Raw genomic sequence first — 12,915 nt, 5'->3', positions numbered from 1 at the left:
AATGACTGTCTGTATTGCTTGGTGTATGATCAGTTCTTTCTTGACTGCAGGATAGGAAAGATTAGCTAGTATTTAATTACAAATCCAGATACTAAAACAGGCAAAGGAAGGAAAGGGTTAGTGAAATGACCTATTTTATTTTTCAGTAGCTCTCTTTAAACATCCCTAAGGATTTCTTACCTCCCATTAAAATTTTAACTGAAAATGCTGATTGTAAGGAATACAGTAGTGATACAAGCAAAGAAAAGTAGACTGTTAAATACTTTTGCTGCAGTAAACCTCCAGGCAGTTGAAAGCTGGTAGGGCATGGGGAGGAGAAAGGGTGGATGAAACAGGGGCTGCATATTTTAATAGGATGATTAAAAATCCTGTACCAAGACTCAGCAAATACAAGATATATAAATATATTTTTAAAAATGTTTTATTGCTTCGTTCTTGCAAGTTGTACTTTTGTTTACTGTTCCTGTCTACATGAAAACAAAAAGTTCCCCAATTCCTGCAGAGCCCTGCTTAGTCTGCTCTCTTCTTTCCCTCTAAGCTTGTTGAATAAACTGCTCAGCTGAATAACTAGCAATACTCCCCTTCCCTTTTCTCCCAACCTAGCAATCTTTCCCTCTCCAGCATTTTTTTTAGTGCTCTTTTTCATTCTCTCTGCTGACTCCATTTGCTTATGAAGATGAGGGGTCCAAAGCCACTTAAGAACCAGATCTGCCCCACATTCCTGCATTCAAGGCTGAGTGTTTGCTTTCTTTTTTTCTTTCTTTTCATTGAAAAAGAATATCCACCTAAGAGAATTAGAAATTAGTCTGAGCAGATAGAAATGAGTCTGAGCAGAACATGTACCCACAAACCTAGAACAGTTTTAGCGATACTTAGGGAAATCTCCAAAATAGAAGTCATAGATGTGGAACAGATATCTCCCATTCAAAGCATTTGCATGCATGTGGAAGGAAGCAGGTACAGCTTATGAAGATCTGACCCTGAAAATGACTGAGAGTTTGACAGCCCTCCCCTTCTTAGCCAGAAATTGAGATATGTGCTTTGCCTGGTTGGTTGTTTGAGCCCATCTCTAAGGCTTCAGATATTTAGGTGAATGATGCCCTTCCAGAAAGTAACAACTATTTGCTTGTGGCATTGGCGTAACTGAATGCAAGGACCGAACCAGGACCAGCAGTAAGTTAACCAGAAAGTGACAAGTAGAGAAAGACAAGGAAATAATTCGATTAATAAGATTGAGATCCATCACTGTATATGCCAGCCATTTGATTTTTCTCACTGCCCATTAACATGCAGAAGGAAGTGGCAACTACCTGGTTAGTACAGGGCAGGCATAAAAGAGTAACAAATTCAGTTTTGCAGGGCACAAATACTATGTATTTCCTCTTTCTTTGTATAAGAGCAGTTGATGTCCATAGCATTTTCCATTAGAGTAAGAAAGCACTCAACAAACTCTTCAGACAAATTACTGTGCCAAGTAACAAAACAAGTTACAACTTGCCTGATGTAGTAACCAGTTATGTTTGTAATGAAAGTGAAGGGAAATATATTACCAAGCCACCAGTGTTTACCAACTGTGGATAAATAGAGTATCTGCTATGAAGAAACCCCTTTGCTCCCAACTGAATGTTCTCAGGGACAAAAGGCTGCACTCTTCACAGCATACCACCACACTGGAAGGCAGATACAAAAAGCTGTTCCTTCTGGGAACTTGAGAATGAAACTACTCAGGTGGGATTTAGATGATTTATATTTGTTAGAACAATGGAGCCAACAGTCCCGATAATGAGAAAAGCATCATGGGATTTTAATGGTCATGAACAGGTATAACCCCTGTGCTGTATGTTAGATAAAAAACACCTTCAATATCCATGCTCAGAGAATTTAGTGTGACTCCTGTTATCCCTGATTAAGATTAATTCTCCAATCAAAGAAAATTAAAAGAAATGCATGCAAAACACTACCTCTCTGGTAGCAGCTGCTCCCTTTCCTTCTGTGTCACCCCAGAGCCTTTCCTCAGATATGATCTTCCACATATTCTCTGACACAGAACTACATTAACAGGATACAACCCTGCTGCCTGGAGGCCCAAATGGCATGAAAGATTGTATTCATGTGCACAGTGCTCAGCCCATGTTCATAACCTGCAACCCTCTCTAGTGGCTGGCCATATGAGATACCTGTTCTGTTAGCATGCAACCCTACACTCCTCTCTGGCTCCTGACTTTACTGGTATCATGGAGGCTGTATTGTAGAGAGAATATAAATTCAGGACAGTGAAGAAGTAGTTCTTGACCATGGTAGGTCCCAGAAATAGATGTGTAACAGCCTGTTTCCACAGTGCGTTCAGCATCTTCATTTCCAGGTACCAGTTGTAAGAAGGATCTGAAGGTACTTAGAAGCTTCTAAGCACAAGCCACAAACCAGCAGGCAGATGGCAATACCCCTGTCAGCGGTACCTCATTTTTCAAATGCTTTAGGCTTCAGTGATGAAAGGTGAGCAAGGAGATACTCAGAAAGAAATAAAATATAAGCAAAGAAAGCCTAATTTCTGGTGTAGCCAGAGAACTTGGCGAGGCTGCAAAGCAAAGCATCGGTTGGTGACCACATCAAATGCCCCGTGTTTGTAACAGCAGCAGTAAGATGGGACTTGCCTATATCCAGCATTACATTCATTGACATTTCAGTGTGGAGTGGCCAAGTGACTCCAAGTAATAGACTGAACTATTTCAGCCACATGGTACTGTGTCCTCCTGCTAGGTGAGACAGCAGTGCTCCCCCACTCAGGAGAAAACCAGGACCTTCCCTCTAGATGCTTTATGCTCCCAGCCTCTTTATTTCTGTAGGTGTCCCATCCTAAACACTCTTCCTCTTCCTGCTCATTGTCTTCATCCCCCACACACCCCCACGCACGTGGCTCTGGATCTCCTCATCATGTTCTTCTCGTTAAAAACCCCATTGTTCATTTGTTTGTTTGTTCTCTCTCTTTCTCTCCTCTTTTTCTCTCTTTCCCTCTCTTTTTTTTTTTTTTCCTTTCTTTCTTCCTTCCTTTCTTTCTTTCTTTCTTTTTTTGTCTCCTCTGTTTTGTGTACCCAGGCAGCCCATTGAGTAACTTCTTTGACGTAATTAAACAACTTTTTTCAGACGAGAAGAACGGGCAGGTGAGCCATCCCCCCGGCACGCCAACCAAGCATAGCGCAAACAGCAAGCGGAGCGATTCCGGTTCTAATGACTATGGGTCTAGAGGAGACAATAAGTACCCTGCTGGCAAAGACAAGGCAAAGATGGTCTCATCAGTCGGCCTACAAGACCAACCTTAAATAAACACATAAAAAATTAAATAACTTAGAAAAAAACAAAAACAAAAAGCAAGAAAGAATGAAAGAATATTCCTTAGCAAGCTAGCCTCTAAACTAGAAGGATGTATATACCTTGCCACAACAGTACAAAACTGTCTATAGACAAATTTTGTATGAAGGAATGACTGTATATATATACATATATATATTTATATATGATATATAATATATATCTCAGAAACAAACACAAAAACAAACGAATGAAAGAATGAAAAGAAAGAAAAGAAAAGAAAAGGTAGCACAGATGACAAACCCAGTTCACCAGATCTTGGGTTGTGGTTTTTCGATTGGTTTTTTTCCTCCCTTTTTTTGAGTGTTTTGCTTTTTTTCTCCTTCCTGATTTTTTGGGTTTTTTATTATTGGTTTGGGTTTTTTTTCTTTTGTTTTCTTTTGTTTTGTTTCTTGTTCTGTTCATGCTCTCTCTGTGTTTCTGACGACACCACTTGTTTCCGCTCTGCTACCAGGAATTATCCCGAAAAGTTAACATGTCAGCCACGGCTTCACCTTCTGTGCTCTGCGGACACTTGTTGACGGAAGGCAACCGATGTAGACTGTCCAAGGACCAGTCCTGTTTGAGGTTCCCAGCCTCCCCTCTCCCTTCAGGAAGTGGGTTTCTCCCCCACTTCTCCCCAGACACCTCCCCAGTGCACGCCTGGGTTTTTTTCCCCCCCTCTCTTTCTTTTTTTGTGCTCCACAAGAGAGATCTGCTCAGTTACGGGATTGCAGAGTCTGGGCTGAAAAGAGGTTGCAAATTGTTGGAGTGAAACGTTTTCCCTTGGCAACTTCTGTCCGTGCAGCTGAACACACAGCCCAGAGGGGAGGGTGTGGGGAAGGAGATGGTTGTAGTGGGAGCACAATGTTTCATGAATCCAGAGCGCATTCTCATCAGAAACCAGCCAGGAGCAACTCAAAATTAAGCATTGAACCAAGACAGTATTGGGGAGCTTCATCACAGGATTTTCTTAACCTTCCTTTTCTCCCTGCCACCTTTTCCTTTTCTTTTGCCCCTTTTTTTATATATACATGTATATATGTGTGTATATTTATACATAAATATACATACATACATATATATATACAAAATGATTGGTTTTTTTATACTGTATTGTTTTGCTTTTTGACCTGCTGGAAGGGGAAAGGAGTAAACTTAGGAGGGAGAGGGGGTTCAATGAATAAACACATACAAACAAAACATTAAAACTTAGGGAAAAGGCAACTTCTGGTAGCAAAGAAGAGGGACAAGACTCTGCCAAGGACTGTCTCTCCTGCCACCAGGCACAGCTGCCACTGCTGCTACTGCTGCTCCTCCTTCAACACCTTCCTCCCCACCGTCAACTCCCTGCCACTGTGCCACCGTGCTGGGACCTTCTTCAACCAGCTGGATCCTCCACCACACCCTGCATTTAGAGGCAATTGTTGTGTTGCTAGTGCTGCATTGATATCAGTATTATTATTTCTTTAAGTTACCAGTTTCATTTGTTGGCTTGGGTGATTTTTTTCTTAAAAAAAAAAAAAAGAAAAAAGGAAAAAGAAAAAAAAAGAAGATGAAGAGGAAGAAGAAAAGAGACTTCTCTTGGGTTTTATTTCATCTCTGTGTGTGTGTGTGTGTGTGCACATCACTGGCACTTAGTTCATCAGAGCAAGACAAGGTGGAGTCAGGGCAATGGGAGACTTAATCACAAAGCTACTGTAAACTTTAAAAATTACTGGAAGATATTTTTATAAAGTTTTGTTTGGTTTTGGTTTTTGGTTTGTTTTGGTTTGTTGGTTTTTGTTGGGTTTGTTGTTTTTTTTTTTTTTGAAGGGGAGGAGGGTGGGATTGGGTGGATGGGGACCTTTTTTTTTGTGTGTGTGTTTCAGTTCTTAGGTTTTGGTTATTTATATATACATATATATATTTAAAAAAATAAGCTGTTCGATATATCTTCTGTTTAATAACCGTGTAGAGGAAACACTGATTCTTATTTATTTTGGGGAGGAGGTGGAAAAAAGACACAGAAACCCCGTAAGTGTTATCTTGTGACTTTGAGAAAGAAGAATCGCTGCCTTTTTTCCTCCTCCTCAGGAGTTATGATGTGACCAAGTGTAACTTATTCTGGCCCAAGCTCAAAGGTTAAACAAACAAAACCAACGTGGTTTTACGCGTGGAAGACAAAACACAGTGAGAAGTACTTCTTGACTGAGATTTTAAGAATGTAGGCTTAGCATTAGTGTTCAGCTCTTTTATGACCTTCGATTGCTGCTCGTTGGGTTCCTATGGGTGTATGTTGTATCACAAGATTTTTTTTTGAAATGATACTGTTGGATGAGTTCTTTTTCGTTGTTGTCGTTGTTGGGTTTTTTTTAATCATTTTTCCCCTTCTTGGACCAGTTTTACTTGTACATAGGTTTGAAGATTAAAAAGAATTTTTAAAGACACAACTGGGGCAAAGACCTTTGACTTCTGCCCCATTTCCCCATTCCCCCAAATGGGAGGGATTTATTTTATTTTATTGGTTTATTTATTTATTTATTTTCCCTATTCTTAAAACTTTTCTCTCTCGTATTGCTGTGTGCATGTCAGACACCTGGGGGTGATGGCTGGGGAGGGGGGGAGGCAAGGGTGCAGGAGAGGGGGGCAGTTTTAATTGCATGACATTGCTGTAAATTAGTCTCTTTTGCTTTTGTTGTCTTTCCTGCCTCCACCCTCTCTCTACTTCTCCTCCGAGCTCCCCTCCCATCACCCCCATCCTTCTTTTCCCTCTTTTCTCTTCCCTTGTGTATAGATTTTGATGCTTCTGTTACATTGTACCTCTACAAAAGGCTGGGATTTCAATACAAAATAATAATAATTTAAAAATACCTATATCAGCAAAACCCATGTGGTACAAGCAGGAAGGGGATTACTTACACAAGATATAAGAATAAATGAAAGCAATACCTCTTGTTATCCTTCCTATTTTGTACTTTGAAGACACACGCGCGCACACACACATATACAGACACAAACTGACATTATTTAATGGTTTAAAATGGACAAAAAAATCTGATGTATCCCTTGTTAAATAACTGTGAGCAACTTTAGTTCAAAAACCAATAAATTCATTCAGTAAAGATATTAGCTGTTGAGTGTCCTGTTTATGTCCATGAAAACAAACTTCTCGCCGGTACCAGACCCAGTAAGCACCGTATCACAGCTTTCTACACCAGAGGAGCTGAAGATGGCCAGCATGTGAGGCAACATCCTCCCAGCCGTGGAATTAACATCATCCCGCAGCACACGCTCCACCCTCACAGCACAGACGCGCCACGTGTGGGCAAAAAAGCACGACAACTCAACCCTGTAGGCCTGGGCTTTTACAGCAATGATGTGTTGAAACAGATCAAAACATGTGTTGAAACAGATCCAAGTCACAGGGCAAACACACACCCCCTAGATCTGATCTGTACTGAAAACTTGCTGCTTGTGATTGTTCTTGTCTCTTAACCTGAGCTTCTCACATTGCTTCCAGATTTAGCATAGGAAGGATTTTTCTACCCTCCCTGCCTGCAACGCTCTCAGTCACATGCATTTGAAAAAGCTTATCAGGTATGTCCCTGGCTTGTATTGGGTTTGGGGTTTTCTTGCTGTTAGTGCATGTGGCTGCTGTCTTGTCACACACCTCTCAGCTTTTGGTTCTTCACCTTTACGCTGGTTTCGTAACGCCTTCTACCACAGCAACCTGGTGGTTCACCTCTTGGGCTCAGAGGTTGGGCTAGTGCATGCCCAAAAGTAATCCAGACCTGTGAGGTGCTTCCCCACCCAGCTGGGGTGAATATGGCAGGCCCAAGCCCATAGCAAGGATAAAAAGGCTCTGCAGAGGGATCTGGACAGGCCGAATCAATGGGTCTTTGCCAATGATATGAGGTTCAACAAGGCAACGTGCCAGGTCCTGCATTTGGGCCACAACAACCCCATGCAATGCTACAGGCTTGGGGAAGAGTGGCTGGAAAGCCGCTTGGTGGAAAAGGACCTGGAGGCGCTGACTGACAGCCGCTGAACATGAGCCAGCTTGTGCCCAGGCAGCCAAGAAGGACAACAGCATCCTGGCCTGTGTCAGAAATAGCACAGCCAGCAGGGCCAGGGCAGTGATTGTCCCCCTGTACTCAGCACTGGTGAGGCCACACCTCAGATCCTGTGTTCAGTTCTGGGCCCTCTCACTGCAAGAGAGACACTGAGGTGCTGGAGCAGGTCCAGAAGAGGGCAGCAAAGCTGGTGAAGGGTCTGGAGAATAAGTCTTATGAGGAGCAGCTGAGGGAACTGGGGGTGTTGAGTCTGGAGAAGAGAAGGCTCAGGGGGGACCTTACCGCTCTCTGTAACTACCTGAAAGGTGGTTGCAGTGAGGAGGTGGATGGTTGCTTTTTCCAAGTGACAAGTGATAGTACAGAGCTTTGAGCAACCTGGTCTACTTGGAGGCAGGGGGTTGGAACTAGATGAACTTTAACATCCCTTCCAACCCACACCATTCTGTGATTCTATGATGACAAGAGGAAACGGCCTCAAGTTGCGCCAGTGGAGGTTTAGATTGGGTATTAGGAAAAATTTCTTCACCAAGAGGGTGCTCAGGCTGCCCAGGGCAGTGGTGGAATCACCGTCCCTGGAAGTGCTCACAGACCGTGTAGATGAGGCCCTCAGTGATATGGTTTAGTGGTGGCCTTGGCAGTGCTGGGGAACAGTTGGACTTGATGATCTTAAAGGTCTTTTCGGACCCAATCCCGCAGCACGCTCCCTGCGGCCGCTCGGGTTCCCACCCCGCGCCCACCGCAGCGCCCCCTCAGCCCCGACCCGCGGGGGCAGCGAGGGGCGGGCGCCGCGAGGGGAAGGAGGAAGAAGGCCTCCGCGCGCAGCGACGGTTGGGCGCTGCCTCTCCGCGTGCCGCGGCCGTTGGCGGCTGGCCGGCGGCAGAGGCAGGCGGCGGCTCCCGGGCACTGGCGCGTCCCAGCCCGGCCCGCTGGAGAGAGCGCAGTACAGCGGAGTAGGTAAGGCCCGTGCGACGGCTGTCCCCGGGCAAGCGTGGGGGCGTCTCAGTGAGGCGCCGTCTGGAAAGTTCCATGGTGCTGGCCCAGCCCCGGGGGAGATACCATGAGGCGAGAGCGGCCAGGCCTGTGAAGTGTCCCGCAGGCAAGGCCCCGCGGTGCCGCCCCAGGCAAGAGAGGGAGTTGCCACCCTACCGCCTCCTCAGTGACACTTCCCATAGATGAGTGCTTCGGTCTTTGGAGCTCCCTGCTGGAGTTGTGCAGATGTTGATAGAGCCCTGAAGCTTTCCAGGCAGAGGTGACAGAGGAGGTGCCTCACGAGGACATCCCTGCTGCAATAAGGTCTCAGCAGGTTGCCAGACTTGCAGCTATGGCAGAGGTGGTGATTCTGGTGGGCTGTGGGGTTGTTCATCTTATGACCTGCTGCAGTGGTGGGGTGTGAAGGTTTGCATGCAGATGGCATGCCCTGTGGATGCTGGAAAGGCAAAGAGGTACAGGAGTGCAATCACTTCTGTGTCATGCATTTTATTAGCACAAAATATGCTCTGGAGCGTAATACAGGGGAATGGGATGTAACAGCAGTGCGGCAGCAGGTGTATGCTGCTTCTATAGCTGTTTCTCCTTATGTTTTCAGAAATGTTCATAACCTTGTATGATCTTTTTGTATCTCCAGCAGTATTCACAGTTAGGGTCCCCTCTATTTCCTAATTATGGTCTCCAAAAGCTATGAGAAGAAAACAATGAGTTTGCAAAGTGAAGGACCTCATGCTTAGCACCTACCACACTTACTCTAACTTTTGGCCCTGTTACAACACAATCTCTAGCTACATGATGTTACAGTATGATCTGTAGTGCATAGGAGAGTCTTCTGAGTTAAATGAGTGTATGTTTGAACTGTTCTCTGCAAAACACTGTGTTTCATACCTTAAATCCAAAGACAGGTGGTAAATGCAACAGAGGATTTTAGTATGCCTCTGTGGTTGAGGTAGTTGGATTATCTCTGCTGTCAGGTGGTGGCTATTATCCTCATCTACACCCCCTAACAGGTGATGGCTGCTCAGATGCTATCACATCTGTCCTTCATTTGCTGTGGTTCTGAGCTCTGCAGGCTCTCTGGTTCTCTTGGAGAGCCAAGCCCCCTGGACTCAGTACCTAAAACACTTACTACAACGAATCTAAGGCTCATTGATTCTGGGTAAAACAGCACAGCATGTGACCTTCCTAGTGTAAATTGAACACAAGTGTGTAAGACTTTACTTGGCATTTTCTGTTTGTGCACATCTGGATATTAGCTTTGTTTAGATACATGCATACATGAAAAATGTATTTGTGCTCAAGGTGAACTGTTATTAATTGAGCCAGTACCTGTCATGTGCTATATAAGCAAAATTGTGTATATGCATCAAATGAGCAGCTGAGCCCATAGTCATGAAGGTAATTCTCATTGCTACATGTCATTGTGCAGTGTTTGGAGGCTGAGAAAGAAGTCAGGTTTTTTTGAGAGCACTAACGTGTATTGTCTAAGCCTTGCAAGCAGCGCATGAAAATTTCCTCAGTAGTCAGGTTATCTTTAATGAAAGTGGTCTGACACAAATGACTGAGCTATAATGGTTCACTGTAGGACAGGCAAAGACAGCAAAACTTGTGGAAAGCCTCAAGGTAGTGCTAATTCTGGTGCCTACTTTTATGAGGTGGTGTTTTGGTTTTTTTTTCCTGCTGATTCGACAGTGCAGACCAAACAGGCTTGGGCATTTTCTTAAATACTTAGATACTGGAAGTCTGCAGGACTGGCCCTCCTATTTTTGCTTCATTTCACAATTGTATGTGAACTGGTGATACAAGGGCAGAATGGTTCGGTAAGAAGCAGACTCAGCTCTGAGTTTCTTATTATAGAAGGCAACAGGGAAGGGAGCGAGGCACTTGTTTAAAGACTGGAAAGTATCTTAGCTCTTTGTTGTACCCTTTAATCTTCTTATTTTATTTAAAACTACTTCAACAGCTGCAGCTGCTGTTTAATTTGGAGAACTAAACCGTAGCAGTTCAACTGTCTGGGGATACTTGAGGCTACAAGTGGAAGGGAAACCCACATTGAGGGCAAGTCCTTTCTTCTTCTAAATTCACAACTTATTGTGGGGTTATTTTTAGTGCTGTTAATCTCACTGAGTGCTGCTGTGAGAAACTCTGCCAGGCAGGCTGGCAGGCTTTGAAGGGCTTGAGAAATGGGATTTCCTGTTCCACTGGCTCAGAGCTGACTTTTGCCATTGTCAGGAGCTGTTATCGCCTTCTCGCAGCCAAAGCAGATAACACAGCTTCAAGGTCAGGGAATACACAAGCTTTCCTCAATATTATTAGCGGAAGAGTCTGCTTGCAGTCAGGGCAAGTGTTTCTGATGTAGTCAGGGACCTCTGCCTGAGCAGAGGGGTCTGCAGGTGTATCACAGAACCACACCAGCAGTTGAGGTTGGAAGGGACCTCTAGAAACCTGCTCAAAACAGGTTGCTCACTACTCTGTCCAGTTAGGTTCTCCATGTCTCTGGGGAGAGACACTACACAACCTCTCTGGATAGTCCATTCCTAAACCAGCTGCTAGGGAGAGAAGTTTATTTCTCAGCTTCACACTGACCTGCTCTTTGTTGAGGCTTTTATGCTTCTCTTGTACCTGAGACTATCAGGTAGCTCTGGTCCAGCCCTAGTAGGAGCACATTCTCTCCATGCTGTGCAGAATAAAAGGAAAACAGGCTGGTCTAGTGAAGTAGTAATCCTTGGTATAGGAAGCATTTCTAGCTAGAACTGTCAGAAAAAGCAGCTGTGTTTACCATAAAATCTCATGTACTCTTGAAAAGTACTCAGATTGATACAGTGGCTTTAAATTGCAGTGGCTGTTCTGGATAGTTCTTTTGCAGGACATCCTGTTCTTGAAGTAAAATCAGGTTTCAGGTGGATGAAACTAAGATGAAACAAGGCACTCCTGACTCAACAGCAGGGTGTGCATGCTGGAATTACTGGGAATCAGATTCCAATATTATGCTGTTTGTGACAATTGGTTTGGTCAAGTCTTGTTATTTTTATAACTGAATAGTGGAATAGTGATTTCTTTCCTGTCTGAAGCCAATTCCTTACATGATTCCGATACAGTTTATTGAATCATGCTATTAGCAATTAGGTACAAGAATGCATCAGGGAATGTATTGAAGCTACATACATTAGGGATGCTTTGAGGATATGTGAAAAGCCATTTTTAGGACTCTGATGGAATCCTGACTGGGACTTCACATCACTTTATGGGAATGCTCATGAGCTCAAATTTGTAGGGTTTCTAATCTATATACTCTTGTGCATAAATGCAGTGTAGGAAGTTGTTTCTCTTTGCCCAAGAGCCTTCAGCTTTAGCTCCAAGTTGCACAATGAGAGCAGAAATGGGCATAGACTAGGTAGAGCTTGTGTTCACAGAGAAGCTTAATAAAAAACTCTGGTCCCAAAATTTGGTCCCTGCTCCTGAGCTTTAGGCCAGTGTTTTGATGGGCTGTGATATGTTCCACAGCAGCGCCTCCACACAGGATGATGAAAAGACGGTTAGGCTGGGACTACAAGGTGTCCTGAATTTGGCTTTTTGCCTGCTGTGTGGCAGTGGGCAACTCCCCTTTCTTACCATCACAGAGATAAAGAAGCCAAGGAAGGCAGCAGGACTTGCTTTGCAAAGAGCTGTGAGAATCACTGTTAGGAGTGTGGTATAAGAAGTAAGTAGTTTTGTTACACTATTCCTGTTGTACTGCAGTTGAGGAGCAGAACTTGGCCATTGAGCAGTGTCCTGGGTTCAGCAGTAGCAGTCATTTTTCTCCTTCTTAGTAGCTGGTGCAGTGCTGTGTATTTGACTTTCAACCTGGGAACAGTGCTGATAACACTGATGTTTTTAGATGCTGCTCAGTAATGTTTACTCTGACCAAGGACTTTCTGAGTCTCGTGCTCTGCCAGGGAGGAGGGGAAGCCGGGAGGAAGCAGAGACAGGACACCTGACCAAAACTAGACAAAGAGTAATTCCATACCACAGCACATCATGCCCACTATATAAACTGGGGGCAGTTACCCGGCAGGGGTAGATCACTGCTCGGGTCGGGCTGGGTATCGGTCAGTGGGTGGTGAGCGGTTGTATTCTCTCTCCTTGTTATTTCCCTTATCATTATTATTATTGGTGGTAGCAGTAGTGGTTTGTAACCTTAGTTACTGGACTGTTGTTATCTCAACCCATGGGAGTCACATTCTTCTAATTCTCCTCCCCATCCCTCCGGGAGCGGGGGGGAAAATGGGGGGGAGTGAGCGAAGGCGGTGGGGGGGGGAGGCTGCATGTTTTTCTGAGTTTCTGCCTGGGCTTAAACCACAACAAGCAGGAAACTGACTTTTCGTCTGAAAGTTTACTGGGTTCTTGAAGTTGCTGGTTCCTGATAGAGACATCTCAACTTGAGCTATTCAGATGCTGTTATACTTCATGTGAGAGTCAAGCACATTCTTTTGCTTGCACCAAGATGGCTCAGAAATATATCTGGAGTGACCCTGTGGCGAGGAGACCT

The 12,915-nt window shown here is 44.4% G+C and overlaps 1 protein-coding gene across 2 annotated transcripts in view; it reads left to right on the top strand.

The window, feature by feature from the left end:
- The window catches only part of BRSK2 (BR serine/threonine kinase 2), a gene marked incomplete at its 5' end in the record, with an annotated part of 323,574 nt that extends 319,669 nt beyond the window's left edge, over positions 1 to 3,905 (top strand). Inside the window, one exon of one of the 2 annotated variants that reach the window (XM_080619064.1) lies at positions 3,142 to 3,905. In XM_080619064.1, coding sequence (XP_080475190.1) covers positions 3,142 to 3,317 — 176 coding nt within the window. In that variant the 3' untranslated portion in view covers positions 3,318 to 3,905. Of the gene's footprint in view, positions 1 to 3,093 lie in introns of both variants that reach the window. The other variant, XM_080619063.1, reaches the window with a different exon arrangement.
- Positions 3,906 to 12,915: the final 9,010 nt, after the last annotated feature.

This window comes from Psittacula echo, assembly GCF_963264785.1.
Source record: "Psittacula echo genome assembly, chromosome: 5".
Classification (NCBI taxonomy): domain Eukaryota; kingdom Metazoa; phylum Chordata; class Aves; order Psittaciformes; family Psittacidae; genus Psittacula; species Psittacula echo.
Note: the sequence above shows the minus strand (reverse complement) of the source record. Positions and strands in the feature narration are given on the sequence as shown.